The sequence below is a fragment of the Dicentrarchus labrax genome, unplaced genomic scaffold (assembly GCF_905237075.1).
Source record: "Dicentrarchus labrax unplaced genomic scaffold, dlabrax2021, whole genome shotgun sequence".
In the NCBI taxonomy this organism is placed as follows: Eukaryota; Metazoa; Chordata; class Actinopteri; family Moronidae; genus Dicentrarchus; species Dicentrarchus labrax.
The window spans coordinates 1-22,060 of record NW_026136760.1 but is presented as its reverse complement, the minus strand read 5'-3'; the positions used below and the strand labels follow the sequence as shown (position 1 = coordinate 22,060).

General features: G+C 43.2%; 2 protein-coding genes and 1 long non-coding RNA gene across 12 annotated transcripts; 2 read left to right on the top strand and 1 right to left on the bottom strand.

The window, feature by feature from the left end:
* Window positions 1-407: 407 nt before the first annotated feature.
* Window positions 408-5,102, top strand: LOC127359686 (uncharacterized). Its single transcript, XM_051393678.1, has 10 exons — window positions 408-419; window positions 553-752; window positions 875-1,188; window positions 1,493-1,543; window positions 1,595-1,849; window positions 1,901-2,002; window positions 2,512-3,021; window positions 3,568-3,771; window positions 3,819-4,374; window positions 5,045-5,102. The coding sequence occupies exons 1-10, from the start codon at window positions 408-410 to the stop codon at window positions 5,100-5,102; spliced, it is 2,262 nt and encodes a 753-aa protein (XP_051249638.1).
* Window positions 5,103-12,756: 7,654 nt separating this feature from the next.
* Window positions 12,757-15,210, bottom strand: LOC127359679 (DELTA-thalatoxin-Avl1a-like). The gene is made up of 3 exons (XM_051393676.1): window positions 15,095-15,210; window positions 13,836-13,918; window positions 12,757-13,402 (listed from the first exon to the last, which is right to left on the bottom strand). The coding sequence occupies exons 2-3, from the start codon at window positions 13,904-13,906 to the stop codon at window positions 12,985-12,987; spliced, it is 489 nt and encodes a 162-aa protein (XP_051249636.1). The 5' UTR covers window positions 13,907-13,918; window positions 15,095-15,210; the 3' UTR covers window positions 12,757-12,984.
* A 2,183-nt stretch (window positions 15,211-17,393) lies between these two features.
* LOC127359680 (uncharacterized) lies at window positions 17,394-19,015 on the top strand. Of its 10 annotated transcripts, XR_007882708.1 has the most exons (4): window positions 17,395-17,559; window positions 17,716-17,805; window positions 17,856-18,055; window positions 18,824-19,015. It is a non-coding gene; the product is annotated as an uncharacterized LOC127359680 (long non-coding RNA). The 10 variants fall into 10 exon arrangements; XR_007882709.1 differs by lacking the exon at window positions 18,824-19,015 and having other exon boundaries at window positions 17,394-17,540; window positions 17,695-17,805; window positions 17,856-18,214; XR_007882712.1 differs by lacking the exon at window positions 18,824-19,015 and having other exon boundaries at window positions 17,394-17,559; window positions 17,735-17,805; window positions 17,856-18,214.
* The last annotated feature ends 3,045 nt before the right edge of the window (window positions 19,016-22,060 follow it).

Genomic DNA, 22,060 nt, shown 5'->3' with positions numbered 1-22,060 from the left:
TTAGTCTGTTGTTATCAGCGACCCTCAGCCCACTGCCCCAGCATGGGACAGTGAAGAAGATCGTACTGGCCACAACAGACTCATAGAACATCCTCAGCATCGTCCGGCAGATGTTAAAGGACCTCAGCCTCCTTAGGAAAAAGAGTCGGCTTTGGCCCTTTTTGTAGACCGCCTCGGTGTTTCTGGTCCAGTCCAACTTATTATTAAAGTACACCCCCAGGTACTTATACTCCTCCACAGTGTCCACAGGGACCCCCTGGATGGAAACAGGGGTCACTGGTGTTTTCACCCTCCTCAGATCCACTATGAGCTCCTTAGTCTTTGTCCCGATATATAGATATAGATATAGATATAGATAGTATATAACGTACAGCCTTGAGATATTGATCTCTACTGACTGAATATTAATGACTTTCAAAGTAAGAGAGCAATAACAGGAAGACGAGGAATAAAATATCAAACGGTTTTATTTCTTTTCTTATTTCAACGTTTCATATTTGTTTTATTTAAAGTGATCAATATGTGTGATCAGTTAAAACCTCGTATCTCCAGATCAAAAACAACAACAGTTCCACCATACGAGGTTCTCATCAGCTCAAACTGCTCCTGGTTGCTCGGGGCGACCAGCCATCACTGGTTGCTCAGGGCGACGGGGTTCCAGGGTTGTCTCCGGGGAGCTCCGTCTTTGTCCTTCCTCTCCAGAGGCTTCAGGTGAGACGACAGGACCAGGTCCCTGACAGAGACAGACACAGGTAAGACACAGCCTGGAACTCATTCCAGGAATCCTCTTAAGGCCCCTAAAGTCTTTCAAGGTCCCTAAAATATCCTGGAACTCATACAAGGACCTAGGCAACGTATTGAAATATTAATAAAGGACCACAGGACTGATCTGGAAGAGTTTCCAGGACCTGGAGTTACCTGAACTGGCTGTAGGTCTGACCTTGGAGAGTTTCCAGGACCTGGAGTTACCTGAACTGGCTGTAGGACTGATCTGGAAGAGTTTCCAGGACCTGGAGTTACCTGAACTGGCTGTAGGACTGACCTTGGAGAGTTTCCAGGACCTGGAGTTACCTGAACTGGCTGTAGGACTGATCTGGAAGGGTTTCCAGGACCTGGAGTTACCTGAACTGGCTCTAGGTCTGACCTTGAAGAGTTTCCAGGACCTGGAGTTACCTGAACTGGCTGTAGGTCTGATCTGGAAGAGTTTCAGGACCGGAGTTACCTGAACTGGCTGTAGGTCTGATCTGGAAGAGTTTCCAGGACCTGGAGTTACCTGAACTGGCTGTAGGACTGATCTGGAAGAGTTTCCAGGACCTGGAGTTACCTGAACTGGCTGTAGGTCTGACCTGGAAGAGTTTCCAGGACCTGGAGTTACCTGAACTGGCTGTAGGTCTGATCTGGAAGAGTTTCCAGGACCTGGAGTTACCTGAACTGGCTGTAGGTCTGACCTTGGAGAGTTTCCAGGACCTGGAGTTACCTGAACTGGCTGTAGGACTGATCTGGAAGAGTTTCCAGGACCTGGAGTTACCTGAACTGGCTGTAGGTCTGACCTTGAAGAGTTTCCAGGACCTGGAGTTACCTGAACTGGCTGTAGGACTGATCTGGAAGAGTTTCCAGGACCTGGAGTTACCTGAACTGGCTCTAGGTCTGACCTTGAAGAGTTTCCAGGACCTGGAGTTACCTGAACTGGCTGTAGGACTGATCTGGAAGAGTTTCCAGGACCTGGAGTTACCTGAACTGGCTGTAGGACTGATCTGGAAGAGTTTCCAGGACCTGGAGTTACCTGAACTGGCTGTAGGTCTGATCTGGAAGAGTTTCCAGGACCTGGAGTTACCTGAACTGGCTGTAGGTCTGATCTGGAAGAGTTTCCAGGACCTGGAGTTACCTGAACTGGCTGTAGGACTGATCTGGAAGAGTTTCCAGGACCTGGAGTTACCTGAACTGGCTGTAGGTCTGACCTTGGAGAGTTTCCAGGACCTGGAGTTACCTGAACTGGCTGTAGGTCTGATCTGGAAGAGTTTCCAGGACCTGGAGTTACCTGAACTGGCTGTAGGTCTGATCTGGAAGAGTTTCCAGGACCTGGAGTTACCTGAACTGGCTGTAGGACTGATTGGAAGAATTTCCAGGACCTGGAGTTACCTGAACTGGCTGTAGGTCTGACCTTGGAGAGTTTCCAGGACCTGGAGTTACCTGAACTGGCTGTAGGACTGATCTGGAAGAGTTTCCAGGACCTGGAGTTACCTGAATTGGCTGTAGGACTGACATTGGAGAGTTTCCAGGACCTGGAGTTACCTGAACTGGCTGTAGGACTGATCTGGAAGGGTTTCCAGGACCTGGAGTTACCTGAACTGGCTGTAGGACTGACCTTGGAGAGTTTCCAGGACCTGGAGTTACCTGAACTGGCTGTAGGACTGACCTTGGAGAGTTTCCAGGACCTGGAGTTACCTGAACTGGCTGTAGGACTGATCTGGAAGAGTTTCCAGGACCTGGAGTTACCTGAACTGGCTGTAGGACTGATCTGGAAGAGTTTCCAGGACCTGGAGTTACCCGAATTGGCTGTAGGACTGACCTTGGAGAGTTTCCAGGACCTGGAGTTACCTGAACTGGCTGTAGGACTGATCTGGAAGGGTTTCCAGGACCTGGAGTTACCTGAACTGGCTGTAGGACTGACCTTGGAGAGTTTCCAGGACCTGGAGTTACCTGAACTGGCTGTAGGACTGACCTTGGAGAGTTTCCAGGACCTGGAGTTACCTGAACTGGCTGTAGGACTGATCTGGAAGAGTTTCCAGGACCTGGAGTTACCTGAACTGGCTGTAGGACTGATCTGGAAGAGTTTCCAGGACCTGGAGTTACCTGAACTGGCTGTAGGTCTGATCTGGAAGAGTTTCCAGGACCTGGAGTTACCTGAACTGGCTGTAGGTCTGATCTGGAAGAGTTTCCAGGACCTGGAGTTACCTGAACTGGCTGTAGGACTGATCTGGAAGAGTTTCCAGGACCTGGAGTTACCTGAACTGGCTGTAGGTCTGACCTTGGAGAGTTTCCAGGACCTGGAGTTACCTGAACTGGCTGTAGGACTGATCTGGAAGAGTTTCCAGGACCTGGAGTTACCTGAATTGGCTGTAGGACTGACCTTGGAGAGTTTCCAGGACCTGGAGTTACCTGAACTGGCTGTAGGACTGATCTGGAAGGGTTTCCAGGACCTGGAGTTACCTGAACTGGCTGTAGGACTGACCTTGGAGAGTTTCCAGGACCTGGAGTTACCTGAACTGGCTGTAGGACTGACCTTGGAGAGTTTCCAGGACCTGGAGTTACCTGAACTGGCTGTAGGACTGATCTGGAAGAGTTTCCAGGACCTGGAGTTACCGATTGGCTGTAGGACGACCTGGAGAGTTTCCAGGACCGGAGTTACCGAACTGGCTGTAGGACGATCTGGAAGGGTTTCCAGGACCTGGAGTTACCTGAACTGGCTGTAGGACTACCTGAGAGTTTCCAGGACCGGAGTTACCTGAACTGGCTTAGGACGACCTTGGAGAGTTTCCAGGACCGGAGTTACCGAACTGGCTGTAGGACTGATCTGGAAGAGTTTCCAGGACCTGGAGTTACCTGAACTGGCTATAGGACTGATCTGGAAGAGTTTCCAGGACCTGGAGTTACCTGAACTGGCTGTAGGACTGATCTGGAAGAGTTTCCAGGACCTGGAGTTACCTGAACTGGCTGTAGGACTGATCTGGAAGAGTTTCCAGGACCTGGAGTTACCTGAACTGGCTGTAGGTCGACCTGGAGAGTTTCCAGGACCGGAGTTACCGAACTGGCTGTAGGACTGATCTGGAAGAGTTTCCAGGACCTGGAGTTACCTGAATTGGCTGTAGGACTGACCTTGGAGAGTTTCCAGGACCTGGAGTTACCTGAACTGGCTGTAGGACTGATCTGGAAGGGTTTCCAGGACCTGGAGTTACCTGAACTGGCTGTAGGACTGACCTTGGAGAGTTTCCAGGACCTGGAGTTACCTGAACTGGCTGTAGGACTGACCTTGGAGAGTTTCCAGGACCTGGAGTTACCTGAACTGGCTGTAGGACTGATCTGGAAGAGTTTCCAGGACCTGGAGTTACCTGAACTGGCTGTAGGACTGACCTTGGAGAGTTTCCAGGACCTGGAGTTACCTGAACTGGCTGTAGGACTGATCTGGAAGAGTTTCCAGGACCTGGAGTTACCTGAACTGGCTGTAGGTGACTCTCTGGCCGACCGCCCTCAGTTTGGCCTCGTTCTCTCTCTCGTATCTCCGCTCAGACTCGATCGCCCCCTGAAGCTCTCTCTCCAGGGCAGAGAAATCAATGACATCATCACGCCTCGCCATCACCTGATGATGTCACACAGGTAGTTTTTTATTGAAGGTAAGTCGCAATCAAACAGGAAGTCTAATCAATTTCTGCTTTCCCTCTCACCTTATTGATCGATTGATTATTTATATTATCTGTTTAAAAGTTTGATTTTCTGATTGTTAATCAATACTTTGATCAGTTTCTACTTTTATAATCTCAGTCATTGATCAGAGAACGTTTACTGTATTGATCAGAGAACGTTTACTGTACTGATCAGAGAACGTTTACTGTATTGATCAGAGAACTTTTACTGTATTGATCAGAGAACGTTTACTGTACTGATCAGAGAACGTTTACTGTATTGATCAGAGAACGTTTACTGTATTGATCAGAGAACGTTTACTGTATTGATCGAAGTACTTCTGCTCCTTTACAAACATTAACAACCGTCATTGAACGCATCTCCGCTAACAACGTCTTTATTTAGGCTAACATGCTAACGTTAGCAGCCTTCAATCCAAACCACACTGAGCTAATTAAACTTTATCGATTCATTAATTAAGAGTATTTATATTAACGTAGTGTCTTTGAACGCAGCTCAGCGGCTAACGCTAGCTCCCGGGCTAACCTCACAGTCATTAGCCGTTAGCTTCAGGCTAACGGCAGCTAACAGGTGAAACATCGTACCTGCAGTAGCTTTAGCTCCTCGTGCTCTTTGTGTTCAGGTGTGTTCAGGTGAGTTCAGGCTCCTCGCGGGTTATAAACGACAAACCGTCTCTATGACGACGGGTCGCGGGACGGCGCCTGCGCACTGGCTGATCCAGAGCGACTTTTCAGAATAAAAGTCTGACTGATGTTGATCCAGTGAAAACACATTAATTCATGAGTTCAGTTTATGATTCTTTAACTGCTATGGCTGTACTGACACTGTGAGTGAAATAAACTTTAATCTACTTTAACAAATAAAACCAATGAGCAGAAATAGTTTCAGTGTTTCCCTCAGCGACAGATAATCAATAATGAGATCATTAGGATCCACTCTGGAAGAGGAAAAGGATGTAAGAAGATGAAGAACCAGAGAGGTCTCCATGTGCAGCTGGTAAGACACAGGCGAGGTCATGTGACTTCAGGTGACATCAGAAGGCATAGAGAGGGGGCGGAGCCTGCAGGTGATCCAGGTACATAAAGACTAAATGAAAGTGCAGGTCAGATCCAGAACCAGCGAGCAGGACGGCTGAGAGTCGGTGAGTGTTTTAATCCGTGAACAGAAAATAGAAATGAATTATAGAAAGTGAAGTTGTTTGTGTTTCTGCCAGTCAACAGTCACATATTGACTTTTATCTCTACGTTGATTGTTGAAATCTTTATTTCATTTGATTTGCTGTGTAATGTTTGCTTTTATATTCTGTCCCTGTACTATTGGGTCTGTTGGGTCTCTGTAATTAATGTTAAAGAGTTCGGTCTAGACCTGCTCTATTTGAAAAGTGTCCTGAGATAACTTCTGTTATGAATTGGTGCTATACAAATAAAATTGAATTGAATTGAATTGAAAAAATTGAATGTTGCAGGTGGTGTCCAGAAAACGATGTGGGCTTCATTGATAAGCCTTTTTGGGGAAAACCTGGTCTGATTAGGAGAGACGGCATCCATCTCACTTTGGATGGAGCGGCTCTCTTATCTAGAAATATGGCAAAGTTTATTTCTAAAACCTGACAGTCCAGAGTTAGGACCAGGAAGCAGAGCTGCTGTCTTACACACTTCTCTGCTCTTCTACTAGTAAAGTCACCCATTCAAAACCCCATAGAGACTGTGTCTGTCCCCCGACCACCTAAATTATTTAAAGAAATAAAAACAAGAGGAGTTCAACATAAAAATCTAATAAAAATTAAAACCAACTCCTCAGTAGCACAAAATAAGAGAATGAAATGTGGGCTGTTAAATATCAGGTCTCTGTCCTCTAAAGCTGTTTTAGTGAATGAATTAATATCAGATTATGATATTGATTTACTTTGTCTTACTGAGACCTGGTTGTCCCACGAGGAGTATGTTAGCCTAAATGAATCCACCCCCCCAGTCATATTAATACTCACATTCCTCGAGGCACAGGCCGAGGAGGTGGAGTGGCAGCCATATATGATTCGAGCGTTTTAATGGACCCTAAACCTAAACTAAATTATAATTCATTTGAAAGCCTTGTTCTTAGTCTTTCTCACCCAAACTGGAAAACACTGCAGCCAGTTCTATTTGTTATAGTGTACCGTGCTCCTGGACCGTACTCTGATTTTATATCTGAATTTTCAGAGTTTCTATCAAGTTTAGTCCTTAAATCAGATAAAGTAATTATTGTAGGTGATTTTAATATTCATGTGGATGTTGACAATGACAGTCTTAGTAACGCATTTATATCATTAATAGACTCAATTGGCTTCTGTCAGAGTGTAAATAAACCAACTCATTGTTTTAATCACACTCTTGACCTTGTTTTATCATATGGCATTGATATTGAACATTTAATAGTCTTCCCACATAATCCTTTCCTATCTGACCATTATTTAATAACTTTTGAATTCATACTATTAGATTATAAGCCATTAGGCAAAACTTCCTACAGCAGATGTCTATCTGACAGTGCTGTAGCTAAATTTAAGGAGGAGATTCCTTCAGTGTTTAATTCAATGCCATGTCTGAATTTAACAGAGTCCTATAACGACTTTAGTCCCTCTGAAATTGATAATCTTGTCGATAGTGCTACAGGCTCACTACGATCAACATTAGACTCTATCGCTCCAATAAAAGGAAATTATTAAAACATAGGAGACTAGCACATTGGTATAACCACCAAACCCGCCAGTTAAAACAAATAGCTAGGAAGTCTGAAAGGAAATGGCGCTCTTCCAAATTATCAGAATATCACTCAAATTGGCAAGATAATCTTAAAACTTATAGAAAGGCCCTCCGTAATGCCAGAGGAGCCTATTACTCAGCACTAATAGAAGAAAATAAGAATAACCCTAGGTTCCTCTTCAGCACTGTAGCCAGGCTGACAGAGAGTCACAGCTCTATTGAGCCACATATCCCCATAAACTTAAGTAGCAATGACTTCATGAGCTTCTTCTATAATAAAATTATTACTATTAGAGAGAAAATTAATCACCAACTGCCATCAACAGTTATCACTGGCTCTCCAAGTTTAGGAACTTAAAATAATGTAAACTTAGATATATATTTAGAATGTTTTTCTGCTATTGATCTTCATCAGTTAACTTCAATAATTTCTTCATCGAAGCCATCAACCTGTCTATTAGATTCGATCCCAACTAGGCTGCTTAAAGAAGTTGTTCCCTTAATTGGCACTTCTTTACTGGATATGATTAATCTTTCTTTATTATCAGGATGTGTACCACAGTCCTTTAAAGTAGCTGTAATTAAACCCCTTCTTAAAAAGCCCACTCGGACCCAGGGGTTTTAGCCAATTATAGACCGATCTCTAACCTCCCCTTCCTCTCTAAGATTCTGGAGAAAGTAGTCGCCAAAGAGTTGTGTGACTTTCTACATAACAATAGTTTATTTGAGGATTTTCAGTCAGGATTTAGAGTTCATCACAGCACAGAGACAGCTCTGGTTAAAGTTAATAATGACCTTCTGATTGCTTCTGACAATGGACTTGTCTCTGTACTTGTATTATTAGATCTTAGTGCTGCATTTGACACCATTGACCATATTCTTTTACAGAGACTTGAGCATCTTCTTGAATCTTCAATAAATACTACAGTTAGTCATGGAGTTCCACAAGGTTCTGTACTTGGACCAATATTATTTACTTTATATATGCTCCCTTTAGGCAACATTATGAGGAATCACTCCATTAACTTTCACTGTTATGCAGATGATACGCAGTTATATCAATCAATCAAGCCTGATGAAATTAATCAATTATCTAAATTACAAACATGTCTTAAGGACATAAAATCCTGGATGACCTGCAATTTTCTGATGTTAAACTCAGAAAAAAACGAAATTCTTGTTCTTGGCCCCAAAAACCTTAGAGACTCACTGTCTAAAGATATAGTTACTCTAGATGGCATTACCTTGGCCTCTAGCACCACTGTGAGAAATCTTGGAGTTATCTTTGATCAGGATTTGTCATTTAACTCCCACATAAAGCAAACCTCCAGGACTGCCTACTTTGATTTACGTTATATTACAAAAATTAGACAAATCCTATCACAGACAGATGCATAAAAACTAATCCATGCATTTGTTACTTCAGGGCTGGATTACTGCAACTCTTTATTATCAGGTTGCCCCAATAAGTCCATTAAAACGCTCCAATTAATTCAGAACGCTGCAGCACGAGTACTGACAGGAACTAGAAAAAGAGATCACATCTCTCCTATACTAGCTTCTCTGCATTGGCTCCCTGTAAAATGTAGAATAGAATTTAAAATCCTCCTCCTCACCTATAAAGCTCTTCATGGTCAGGCCCCTTCATATCTTAAAGAGCTCATAGTACCCTATTACCCCTCTAGAACACTACGTTCTCTGAATGCTGGGCTACTTGTGGTTCCTATAGTATCTAAAAGTAGAACAGGAGCCAGAGCCTTCAGTTACCAAGCTCCTCTCCTGTGGAACCAGCTTTCAGCTGTGGTTCGGGAGGCAGACACCCTCACCACATTCAAGAGTAGGCTTAAGACGTTCCTCTTTGATAAAGCTTATAGTTAGGGCTGGATCAGGTGAGTCCTGAACCATCCCTTAGTTATGCTGCTATAGGCCTAGACTATTGGGGGATTTCCCATGGTGCACTGAGCTCCTCTCTTCCTCTCTCTTTCTGCACTCATTCATGTCCCATTAATGCATGTTACTAACTTCACTTCTTCCCCGGAGTTCTTGTGCTTTCTCGTCTCGCAGGTTCTTATCGATCCTGGTGGAGCCTCCTGCCATCGTCCTGCTAGATTGCCATTGTCAGTACTGTTGTTGCTGTGCACCTGTCTGTCTGTCTGTCTGTCTGTCTGTCTGTCTGTCTGTCTCTCTCTCTCTCTCTCTCTCTCTCTCTCTCTCTCCCCTCACCCCAACTGGTCGAGACAGACGACCACCCACCTAGAGCCGAAGGATCTGTCCTAGGTTTCTGCCTTTTAACAGGCAGTTTTTCCTTGCCCTTGTCGCCAAGTGCTTGCTCATGGTGGTACTGTTGGGTCTCTGTAAATAATGTTATAAAGAATTCGGTCTAGACCTGCTCTATTTGAAAAGTGTCCTGAGATAACTTCTGTTATGAATTGGCGCTATACAAATAAAATTGAAATTGAAATTGAAATGAATCTTTCTTTATTATCAGGATATGTACCACAGTCCTTTAAAGTAGCTGTAATTAAACCCCTTCTTAATAGGCCCACTCTTGACCCACAGGTTTTAGCCAACTATAGACCTATTTCTAACCTTCCCTTCCTCTCTAAGATTCTGGAGAAAGTAGTTGCCAAAGAGTTGTGTGACTTTCTACGTAACAATAGTTTATTTGAGGATTTTCAGTCAGGATTTAGAGTTCATCATAGCACAGAGACAGCTCTGGTTAAAGTTAAAAATGACCTTATGATTGCTTCTGACAATGGACTTGTTTCTGTACTTGTATTATTGGATCTTAGTGCTGCATTTGACACCATTGACCATGATATTCTTTTACAGAGACTTGAGCATCAAATTGGCATTAAAGGAACCACCCTAAGCTGGTTTAAGTCATATTTATCAGATTGTTCTCAGTTTGTACATATTAACGATGAATCTTCAATAAATACTAAAGTTAGTCATAGAGTTCCACAAGTTTCTGTATTTGGACCAATACTATTACTTATTATTACAAACATGTCTGAAGGACATAAAATCCTGGATGAGCTGCAATTTTCTGATGTTAAACTAAAAAAAAAAAATTCTTCTACTTGGCCCCAAAAACCTTAGAGACTCACTGTCTAAAGATATAGTTACTCTAGATGGCATTACCTTGGCCTCTAGCACCACTGTCAGGAATCTTGGAGTTATCTTTGATCAGGACATGTCATTTAATTCCCACATAAAGCAAACCTTTCATTCAATTCTATTTGTATAGTGCCAATTCATTACAGAAGTTATCTCAGGACACCTTTCAAATAGAGCAGGTCTATACCGAACTCTTTATAACATTATTTACAGAGACCCAACAGTACCACCATGAGCAAGCACTTGGCGACAAGGGCAAGGAAAAACTGCCTGTTAAAAGGCAGAAACCTAGGACAGATCCTTCGGCTCTAGGTGGGTGGTCGTCTGTCTCGGATGGTTCAGGACTCACCTGATCCAGCCCTAACTATAAGCTTTATCAAAGAGGAACGTCTTAAGCCTACTCTTGAATGTGGAGAGGGTGTCTGCCTCCCGAACCACAACTGGAAGCTGGTTCCACAGGAGAGGAGCTTGGTAACTGAAGGCTCTGGCTCCTGTTCTACTTTTAGAGACAATAGGAACCACAAGTAGCCCTGCATTCAGAGGCTTGATTGATATCAATGGAGGGATTCCTAATATTGTTGCCTAAGGGAAGCATATATATGGTGAATAGAATTGGTCCAAGCACAGAACCTTGTAGAACTCCATGACTAACTTTAGTGTGCATGGAGGATAGAACTCAATCCAACTCAATTTTAAGGAAAAGCTGTGAACCAGAGACAGGGTCATGGGGGGCCAAGGCTCATTGATGCAGGTGGGGAGTGAAGACTGGTGTGTGGTCCGATCCAACAGACGAGCTACTGTAGTTCAAACTGCTGAAACAGTTAATGCTGGTTCTGATAGAAAGGGGTCAGAACACATAGTGCAGAGCAGTCTGTTGGTCTGTGGCTGCATAACATTCTGACAACCAGGGTGCCCAGTTGTTCAGAATGTTATGGCTGATCAGTATATATAGCAGCTCTCATACAAACATGCAGCCCAAAGTGCTTCACATAGCAAATTCATCGCTAACATATACAAACTGAGATTGATCTAGTGCGTACCTGATGTACTCTGCTCTATTTGAACTCTAAATCATGACTGAAAATCCTCACATAAACTGACATGTCAGGGTGCTGTGATTCACATGTCCACTAATCACAAGGGTGTTTGTTCGATCCCTGGCTCTTCCAGCAGCATGTGGAAGTATCCTTGAGCAAGACACTGAACCCCAAATTGCTCCCTATGCTGCGTCATCGGTGTGTGATTGAATGAGTTTATCCATCACTGTGTGAAAGGGTGAATGTGGCATGTGGTGTAAAAGTGTTTTGAGTGGTCGGAAGACTAGAAAGGCGCTATACAAGTACAGTCCATTTACCATTCAGTCTGAATATCAGCATTCAGACCAGGACCAATACATCTCCTACAGCAACCTAACAATAATGACGTCAGTTCAAATTTATGGAGGATCATTTTGGTTGTTTTTAAAATACGTTTGAATCATTTTAATGATCCAATGAGGACGTTCATGTGAGCAGCCTGTCATTAGTTCTGATCGGGGTCTGCAACATGGAGCCCGAGGGAAGCTGGTAGCTCACAGAACATGTTCTCTAATCTCTATCTGAAATATATTTTTCATAACACAAATGGGTTTAAACATTTAAATACATTACTGATATGTTTTATTAATTAAAAGCACTCACTCTCAAAAAGGTGAAAGTGAAAGTAAACGTCCCTTTAAAGTGACAATGAAGTTAACTTACCTTTTTCAAAAGTAGGATCAACGTGTCAGATTTTACAGTGTGCTGGAAACATATAAACAATATAAAGGATGATATTGTGTGAATTAAATGACTTTAAAATTCTTCAATCAGATTTTTTTGGGGCGGCTGTGGCTCAGAGGTAGAGCGGGTTATCCACTAATTGGAAGGTTGTTGGTTCAGTCCCCATCTCCTCTAGTTGCATGTCGAAGTGTCCTTGAGCAAGACTCTGAACCCCGGAGTATAAGTGTCTATGAATGATTAATTTACGTTCTGGTGAGCAGTTGACATGGCAGCCATTGCCATCAGTGTATGGGAATGTATTGGAAGACTAGAAAGTCGCTATATAAGTACATTACCATTAACTCCATTAGATAATAATAATAATCAACTTCATTTCTAAAGCGTCTCTCAAAAGCAGAGTTACAAGGACCTTCACAAAACACCATCCAACACAATATGTGCAGAGACAGCATATAAAACCAAACATTACCTTACCTCGCCTGTGTCTTATCTGTGACCAGTTCTGTAAATGTAATGTTTCATTTATTACTTCTTATTCTTTTCATTGTGTCATAAAACAATCAAACACACATTTGGATGGAAACCAGCTACAGAGATATTCAAACTATTTCTGCTTATTTATTTCATTTTAAAAAGCATGTTTCCAGAGTTTTATAGTATTAAGATGAGGAAAATAAGATTTTCTTAAACATTCGTTTTATATCACATCAACATTAGATTAGATTCACCTTTATTGTCATTACACACAGTGCCAGTACAAGGGAATCCAGTTTAGAGTCTCACAGACAGACAGTGGCAGAAATGCACTTAAAGAACAATATATGAAGCTAATGTAGAGCATTAACAGTCATATTATGAATTTAAAGACTCAGTGGGCTAACTGGGATTAATGGTGCATGGCAGAGTAACATAATCAGGACTGATTAATGATGTTTCACAGTTCAGTCGATGCACACCTGAACCTTCATGACAGGTGTGTCATTGTCTGACATGGTGGCTCTGACAGTAACAGTTTCACCTTTGTAAATCAGACTGAGGTCTTTAGCTTGACCTCGGACAAACTTTGTCTGCGGTTTGTTATACATCTCATCAAAAAGGCTGTAATCACACTTTGTATCCATGTCAAAGATTCCCACTGCAAACCAGTTAGAGTACAGGTTGAAGTCATAAGGATTAGAGAACATGATGGCCAGTTTTCCATCACTTCGGTGGCTGGCTTCATCATGCAGATCGTAGGTCAGGACTCCAACAGATCCACAGGCTGTGTTAGGAGTCTTGATGAACAGGAAGCTGCCAGATTCAGAGGGACTGAGTGTTGGAGGAGGAGGTATAGCACAGGATCCACTGTTAATGTAGTCACTGGGGAAACAAATGTCTGAGTTAAACATCCTGCATACTGAGCCCTGGAGTGGCTACAGAAAGAAAAATATAGACATAGATATAGTTTCACTGCACTGAGCACATGAAATGCTAATGTGTGCACAGAAGATAAGTGTATGAACAGAGAGCAACGCAACAGAGCAGCCTTTATCCCCGATGGATGGATGAACTCCAGCTGCTTCAACTAGAACTGTATCGATAACTGAATGGAAACATGGGAATGAATATCAGCATATTGTGTGCTCATTGTAACGTGACTCCATAAGTTGACACTTTAACTTTGACACTGTGTGAATAGAGTTGATATCAGTTTCATACACTATACTATATCATTGCTCTTATCTAAATCTGGGCAAAGGAAACATGTATCCATCATATATGAAACAACACTGAGAGTAAAGGTCGTACTCACCAGGGGTTACACAGGGTGTACCCAGAGCACTTGTTCTCCAACTCAATGGTGCACTGGCGATGGGTTGACATTTTGTCTTCAGCCTGTAGAGGGAGACAGTGTTTGTATTGATTATAATGTCACATACAGTCAGACACAGAATTCAGACTTCATGTTTATGTGCATGAAGTGAATGTGAGCTGTTCCTCGGCTGTACAGAGTCTGTTCTGACTCACAGTGGAGGTTTCTGAAGACTGACAGGATCACCTGTTCCTCCCATTACTGAATGAGTAAACCAGCCTGATGAAGGAGTGACCTGTGAAAGCTCTAATCAACTTCCAAAAGCACTCCAGCAGTTTGTGTTCAGTCACTACAGAAATACTATCATCAACATATACTGAAAGAATCTAAAGTAACAGTACTCATGTACTATATTGATCAGTATGCACTGTATCTTTATGGATGATATTGATCGATCAGAATACACTGTATCTGTATGGATGATATTGATCAGAATACACTGTATCTGTATGGATGATATTGATCAGTATACACTGTATCTTTATGGATGATATTGATCAGTATACACTGTATCTTTATGGATGATATTGATCCTGTATTGACAGTCAGACTGTGGACATATGACGGCCTTTAGCTCGTGTTTCTAGAGTTACGTGTTGTTATGAACACGTTAGGAATTGTTAAAATGTGATATTTCTTAAAGGGAGTTTGGTGCAGGGAGCTTTTAGTTGGATTCAAACTGCTAATATGGATCATTGTTAACGTTTTGTCTACATCATAACCAGTCTCTGTCCCACTGTAACAGTCTCTGTCCCACAATAACAGTCTCTGTCCCATTATAACCAGTCTCTGTCCCACTGTAACAGTCTCTGTCCCACTATAACCAGTCTCTGTCCCACTGTAACAGTCTCTGTCCCACTATAACCAGTCTCTGTCCCACTGTAACAGTCTCTGTCCCACTATAACCAGTCTCTGTCCCACTATAACCAGTCTCTGTCCCACTGTAACAGTCTCTGTCTCACTATAACCAGTCTCTGTCCCACTATAACCAGTCCTCCAGTCTCTATCAGTTAACTGGGTCGGTGTAACACAAGAACAGTATTTGTGATAAAATCAGTAAAAGTAAACAGACCAATATTTAAAAATACTCTAACAAGTACACAAAGACTGTAGAGTACTGAGAGTAAAAGTACTTTGTTCTATGAGTAAGAGAACAATCAGTGGAACCGCAGTCAGTTTACATAAAGAGAACTTCTTACCTGTTCTGGAGTCAGTGGGATCAGACTGTCTTCAGTGAGTCGACTGAGACCAAACAGGAATCTGCATCAGACTGTGGCTGTCTGCTCTCTCCTCTTATGGGCCCAGAATCAACCCTGGCCCCCTCCCACCGGCCCCATCTGATAATGGAGGCCCCCGACTAAAGATTTTCCTATTCGACTCATTATTGAAGGTTTCTTATGTTACTGTATTGATTAGAATCTGTATATTTGTTTCTGATGTTACTGTATTTATTATAATCTGTATAATTGTTTCTGATGTTACTGTATTCATTAGAATCTGTCTGTTTGTTTCTGATATTACTGTATTTATTATAATCTGTATAATCTGTTAAACACTAACAGAAACAGTAGTAATGATTGTGAATCAGAACAAGCAGAAAAGAGACTGATCATTTAGTTAATTTATTCCATGAATATCACACAGTCTGTTTGTTCGACACACAGAATAAATAACTTCCATCTTCACTGAAACTAATCCTGAGTGATCGATACGATGGATGATGGATAATGTTGAAGGTCCATGTTACAACAATCCTCTGATACTTTGGTCCTGGTGACAAGGCAAAGCTCCTGAACATAGTTTAACGTTGGTTTTGTTTTTCAGACTAATGGAAAGTGTCCACTGAGACGGACGGTTGAGGCGACTATGAGGAGGCGGCACATTGAATGACTGGCTAGTCTTAGTGGAGATGATCCCACTGCAGACCACATACTAATAGCTGAGTTAACACATTTTTTATTTACATATGAACCAACAACCTTTCGATTAGTGGACGATCCACTCTGCCTCTGAGCCACAGCCGCCCACAAGTTACATATCGTAGCACAGTTTTTATTTACATGTTTAGTTATCACCTGTATACTCATGCATGTATTTAATACTCAAAATAATCAATGACAGTTTTTCTGCTGGTAATCTTCAGCAGAGGATACCACCATGTAATTCATGAGATGTATGGCACACCCACACACAGGAGTGGACATGACCCCTCGCCCAGCAGGAGAGGAATCGAGAACCGGTTTCACTTGAAACCTGGTTCTCGATTCATCAGAACTGTACAGTACAGATTTTATCACTTCCTTTTATCAACACCCATGTGATTTCTTAGAGTTGAACATTGCACAACAAGGTCAAAGATTCACAAAGAGAAACCAGTCCACTCTACAACTGAGTACAACACACTGTGGCCCACGAGGGCATGGACCAGACCAACTTTGAGGCCCTCATGTGTGAGTGTGTGGGGGGAGGGTTTGAATTGAGGATGTTGTGGTTTAATTTTTCCTTCCCAATGCACCTCAACTGATGTTTATCTATCTATATGCCTAATGTTTAGCTATCTGACTATAGTGAGAGACCACCCAGAATGGTGACACAGACTCAAAGAAAGCAAAGAGAATTGACCGTTTCACTCCATGTGTAGATTTATTTTCATCAACACAGGGTATAAGCAAACCGAGTTGTCTCGAGAATCAACTAACTAGAACAAATAAAGTCACTCTGTTATATTCCTCTTTCTCAAGGGTGTCTATTGGTGACGTCTAATGTCTGATAAGCAGTCAGAACACATCTGATGCCCTACTCTCCAGGAGACAACCTTGGTCTTTGTAATGTGCTTATGGCAAAATGAATAACAACTCTCCTAACTAGGGTGAGTCAACCAGAATGTGAATACATGAGGATGAACATACATGAACATAAAATATTATACTATAAGCCTGTAAAATTAAACATGGAATAACACACCATAATATAGCTTGCTTCATGTTTGCAGAACCTTATTCCTGAATTCATTTTCCATCAATCAGAATGTAAAGTACAGATTTGATCACTTCCTTTTATCAACGGCCATGTGATTTCTGAGAGTTGAATATTGCACAACAAGTTAAAACTCGTGTCTACTTTCAGCTGGAAAGGGAAGGATTGATGGTGAGAGGAAGAAATATTAGCAGTGGGGGTCAAGCAGGATCATGGCAGGAGGCTCCACCAGGATCCATGAGAACCTGCGAGACGAGAAAGCACAAGAACTCCGGGGAAGAAGTAAAGTTAGTAACATGCATTAATGGGTCATGAATGAGTGCAGAAAGAGAGAGAGAGGAAGAGAGGAGCTCAGTGCATCATGGGATATCCCCCGATAGTCTAGGCCTTGACATGAACCTGCTCACAGTTCGTAAAAAAAAACAAGGGAGACCACACAAATAATTAAAGTGTTTAAAGCAAAATAAATGTAATTAATCAATATTCACACTAAACAAAGTGATTCACTAACAATGACCACGCCATCACATGTATGAAATAAGAAACGTTTATTGCACATAATGAACAAATGTGAACCAATGTGGTATACTGAGGGATGAGGGGTGATTCGAGGGATGAAGGTAGGTTCGAGGGATGAGGGATGAAGGTAGGTTCGAGGGATGAAGGTAGGTTCGAGGGATGAAGGTAGGTTCGAGGGATGGTTTGAGGGATGAGGGATGAAGGTAGGTTCGAGGGATGAGGGATGAAGGTAGGTTCGAGGGATGAGGGATGAAGGTAGGTTCGAGGGATGAGGGATGAAGGTAGGTTCGAGGGATGAGGGTAGAGGGATGAGGGATGAAGGTAGGTTCGAGGGATGAAGGTAGGGGGATGAGGGATGGAGGTAGGTTTGAGGGATGAGGGATGGATGAGGTCGGAGGAATGAGGGATGGATGAGGTCGGAGGAATGAGGGATGGATGAGGTCAGAGGAATGAGGGATGGATGAGGTCAGAGGAATGAGGGATGGATGAGGTCAGAGGAATGAGGGATGGATGAGGTCAGAGGAATGAGGGATGGATGAGGTCGGAGGAATGAGGGATGGATGAGGTCGGAGGAATGAGGGATGGATGAGGTCGGAGGAATGAGGGATGGATGAGGTCGGAGGAATGAGGGATGGATGAGGTCGGAGGAATGAGGGATGGATGAGGTCGGAGGAATGAAGGTAGGAGGAATGAAGGTCGGTTGGCGGATCGATGGATGGCGCGATGTAAGAGGGAACTGAGTGGGTTGCGAGACACTGAGTGGGGGAACTGTCTCTTCGTATCTCTTGTAGAGAGCCCCAGTGGTTCCTGTATTTGGATAAGAGGGAGACAAAAAGAAAGGGTTTGGGTGGGAGGGATGTGGGAAATGAGTCAAGGAGGGAGTGAACGGATAAGGTATGCTTAAGTAAGTTTTGAGCGGAAATTAGATGATTGCAGGGCGTGGTCTTTGTTCCCGAACCTAGTTATAAAACATCATTTCACTAACAATGACCACGCCATCACATGTATGAAATAAGAAACGTTTATTGCACATAATGAACAAATGTGAACCAATGTGGTATACTGAGGGATGAGGGGTGATTCGAGGGATGAAGGTAGGTTCGAGGGATGAGGGATGAAGGTAGGTTCGAGGGATGAAGGTAGGTTCGAGGGATGGTTAGAGGGATGAGGGATGAAGGTAGGTTTGAGGGATGAGGGATGAAGGTAGGTTCGAGGGATGAGGGATGAAGGTAGGTTCGAGGGATGAGGGATGAAGGTAGGTTCGAGGGATGAAGGTAGGTTCGAGGGATGAAGGTAGAGGGATGAGGGATGAAGGTAGGTTCGAGGGATGAAGGTAGGGGGATGAGGGATGGAGGTAGGTTCGAGGGATGAGGGATGGATGAGGTCGGAGGAATGAGGGATGGATGAGGTCAGAGGAATGAGGGATGGATGAGGTCGGAGGAATGAGGGATGGATGAGGTCGGAGGAATGAGGGATGGATGAGGTCGGAGGAATGAGGGATGGATGAGGTCGGAGGAATGAAGGTAGGAGGAATGAAGGTCGGTTGGCGGATCGATGGATGGCGCGATGTAAGAGGGAACTGAGTGGGTTGCGAGACACTGAGTGGGGAACTGTCTCTTCGTATCTCTTGTAGAGAGCCCCCAAAAAGACTTCGAATCGATTCGTAAGCGTGTTTCATGTCGTTTTTAGGTTATAACAGATGTACGTGAGATATGCTCAAGAAGACCATCTGCCAAGGGATTTATTGCCGATATCTGGGATTCCCTGCCTGGGAGCAGTGGATGTGGCTCGGATGCAAGGGAACGCCCGAGTATGGCTCTGCGGAAATTCTGGTTTGGACAGGATGGCAGATGTGTCGAAACTGATCACGTGGGTATGAGGAGTTAATCGATGGAAGCGAACGGGATGAAGCTATCGAGTGAAAGAAAATGGCGACCGAATTATCCATCTGAGGGGAGTCAGTAGAGGATGGAGGCTGAAGATGGTGGGACTGTAGTTGAAACGGCGTCGGAGGCTAGTGCCGATTGTCTGAATTTACGTAACGAGAAGCGAGAGTGTGACGGCGATTGCGTTGTGAGAACTGGGATGCGAGAAGCTCGAGTGATGAATTGATGCTGTGCTGAAGCTAGGGTAAGCTTCCATATGAGCTGTGTTATGTTAAGACGGCGGGACTGGTCCCTTGTTTATGATGTCAAATGGTGGTGGTCATGATTTTATTGGACCATTAGTGACCCCAAAGAATGATTGCTTGCGATCGGGCAACGAACGAATATCGTGGAAAGAGGGGAACAGGAAGGTGAATTGTACGCGATGCTTTAGAGTGGGTAAATAGTGGCTGTTTGCATTCAATTGGACTGAATGCAGTTTAAGTGTTCTGGATATGAGGGTTGCTTGTGGACGGATGTATTGAATGGCGAGGTCAACGCGTATACGTCTGAAAACAAATGTTTCAATGATGGCTCTGAAATAAAAATGAGGTGAACCGGTATATTGAATGAACAGGAAAGATATATTGCGTATACATTTTAAGAATTTGCCATGAAAGATTTATCCTTAAATAAGTATCAACAGGGAAGAAGAGCGGACCCTGAAACGAAGGGAGGACGGGGTCCCAGTGGGCCAAAACGAGAGATGCAAGTTCAGACGGATGTATTGAAGGATGAGGTCGACGCGTTTACGTCTGTAAACTAATGTTACAATGATGGCTTTGAAATAAAACCAGTAACTGTTGCAGGGCTTCCTGCTTGCCTGAACTAAGAGGTGAACCGGTATATTGAATGAACGTGGAAAGATGTATTGCGTATACGTTTTAAGAATTTGCCATGAAAGATTATTTATCCTTAAATAAGTATCAACAGGGAAGAAGAGGAGACCCTGGAACTAAGGGATGACCAGGTCCCGGTGGGCCAAAACGAGAGATGGTAAGATTCAGACGGATGTATTGAATGATGAGGTCGATGCGTTTACGTATGTAAACTAATGTTACGATGATGGCTCTGAAGTAAAACCAATAACTGTTGCAGGGCTCCTGCTTGCCTTAATTAAGAGGCAAACCAGTGCATTGAACGAAAGTGGGAAGATATATTGCATATATGTTTTAAGAATTTGCCACGAAAGATTATTTATCGTTGAATAAGTATCAACTGGGAAGGAGAGGAGACCCTGGAACTAAGGGATGACCAGGTCCAGATGGGCCAGAACGAAAGATTGTAAGTTTCAGACGGATGTATTGAATGATGAGGTCGATGCGTTTACGTATGTAAACTAATGTTACGATGATGGCTCTGAAGTAAAACCAATAACTGTTGCAGGGCTCCTGCTTGCCTGAATTAAGAGGCAAACCAGTACATTGAACGAAAGTGGGAAGATATATTGCATATATGTTTTAAGAATTTGCCACGAAAAGATTATTTATCGTTGAATAAGTATCAACTGGGAAGGAGAGGGAGACCCTGGAACTAAGGGATGACCAGGTCCGGATGGGCCAGAACGAAAGATTGTAAGTTTCAGACGGATGTATTGAATGATGAGGTCGATGCGTTTACGTATGTAAACTAATGTTACGATGATGGCTCTGAAGTAAAACCAATAACTGTTGCATGGCTCCTGCTTGCCTGAATTAAGAGGCAAACCAGTACATTGAACGAAAGTGGGAAGATATATTGCGTATACGATTTAAGAATTTGCCATGAAAGATTATTTATCATTAAATAAGTATCAACTGGGAAGGAGAGGAGACCCTGGAACTAAGGGATGACCAGGTCCGGATGGGCCAAAACGAAAGATGGTAAGTTTCAGATGGATGTATTAAATGGCGAGGTCGATGCGTATGAGTCTGTAAACTATTGTTACGATGATGACTGAAATATAACTATTAGCCATTGCAAGGCTTCCTGCTTGCCTGGACGAAGAAGTGAATCGGTATTTTGAACGAACATAAAAAGAAATATGTTGCGTATACCATTTTAAGAATTTGCCATGAAAGATTATTTATCTTTAAATATTAACGGGGAAGGCGAGGAGACCCTGGAAAGAAGGGACGACCGGGTTCCGATGGGCCGAAACGAGAGATGGTGAGTTCGGATGGATGTATTGAATGGCAATGTCAAGCGTATGAGTCTAAACTAATGTTGCGCTAATAACTCTAAAATGAAACTACTAACTGTTGCGGCAATAAGAGGCGAACCAGTATGTGAACGAACATAAAAAGACATATTACGTCTAGGTTTTAAGAGTTAGTCATGAAAGATTCATTTATAGTTAAAAAGTTAAGCGTGCGGAATTGAATTGCGATGTCCACGTAATGAGAGACGGAAATCTGTCGTCTGAGAGCGGTGACGCAGGGATGATAGGAAGGAATTGGCCGTGCTGGAGGTAATGCGGAGGCTGGATCGAAATTATTATGCATGGACGATGGGTGGGAAAGCCCACGATTGAGCTACATTGGACCTGTGGGGAAAAAGGGGGGTGTGCTAAGGAAGAGAAACATACGTATGAATAAACATAAGTAGAATAAGGGTTTTGTGGCTGGGAGCGTGCCCAGAAATACATGGATTGTATTTGTGGGCACGCTCTGTGCGCCTGAGAAGGTTGGTTGGGAGGAGCAGAGGCAGCCGAAGAAGACGGAACAGGGAAGTTAGAAATGAGAGGAGGGAAAAGATGCTGGGATG

Excerpts from the sequence above, each read along its gene's own strand:
- LOC127359686 (XM_051393678.1), top strand. Across the intron at positions 1,544-1,594 it reads GTTACCTGAACTGGCTGTAG|GACTGATCTGGAAGAGTTTC; the intron begins GTCTGACCTTGA and ends AACTGGCTGTAG. Across the intron at positions 3,772-3,818 it reads GTTACCTGAACTGGCTGTAG|GACTGATCTGGAAGAGTTTC; the intron begins GTCGACCTGGAG and ends AACTGGCTGTAG.
- LOC127359679 (XM_051393676.1), bottom strand. The coding sequence starts at position 13,906 with ATGTCAACCCATCGCCAGTGCACCATTGAGTTGGAGAACAAGTGCTCT. Across the intron at positions 13,403-13,835 it reads TACACCCTGTGTAACCCCTG|TGACTACATTAACAGTGGAT; the intron begins GTGAGTACGACC and ends TTGTTTCCCCAG.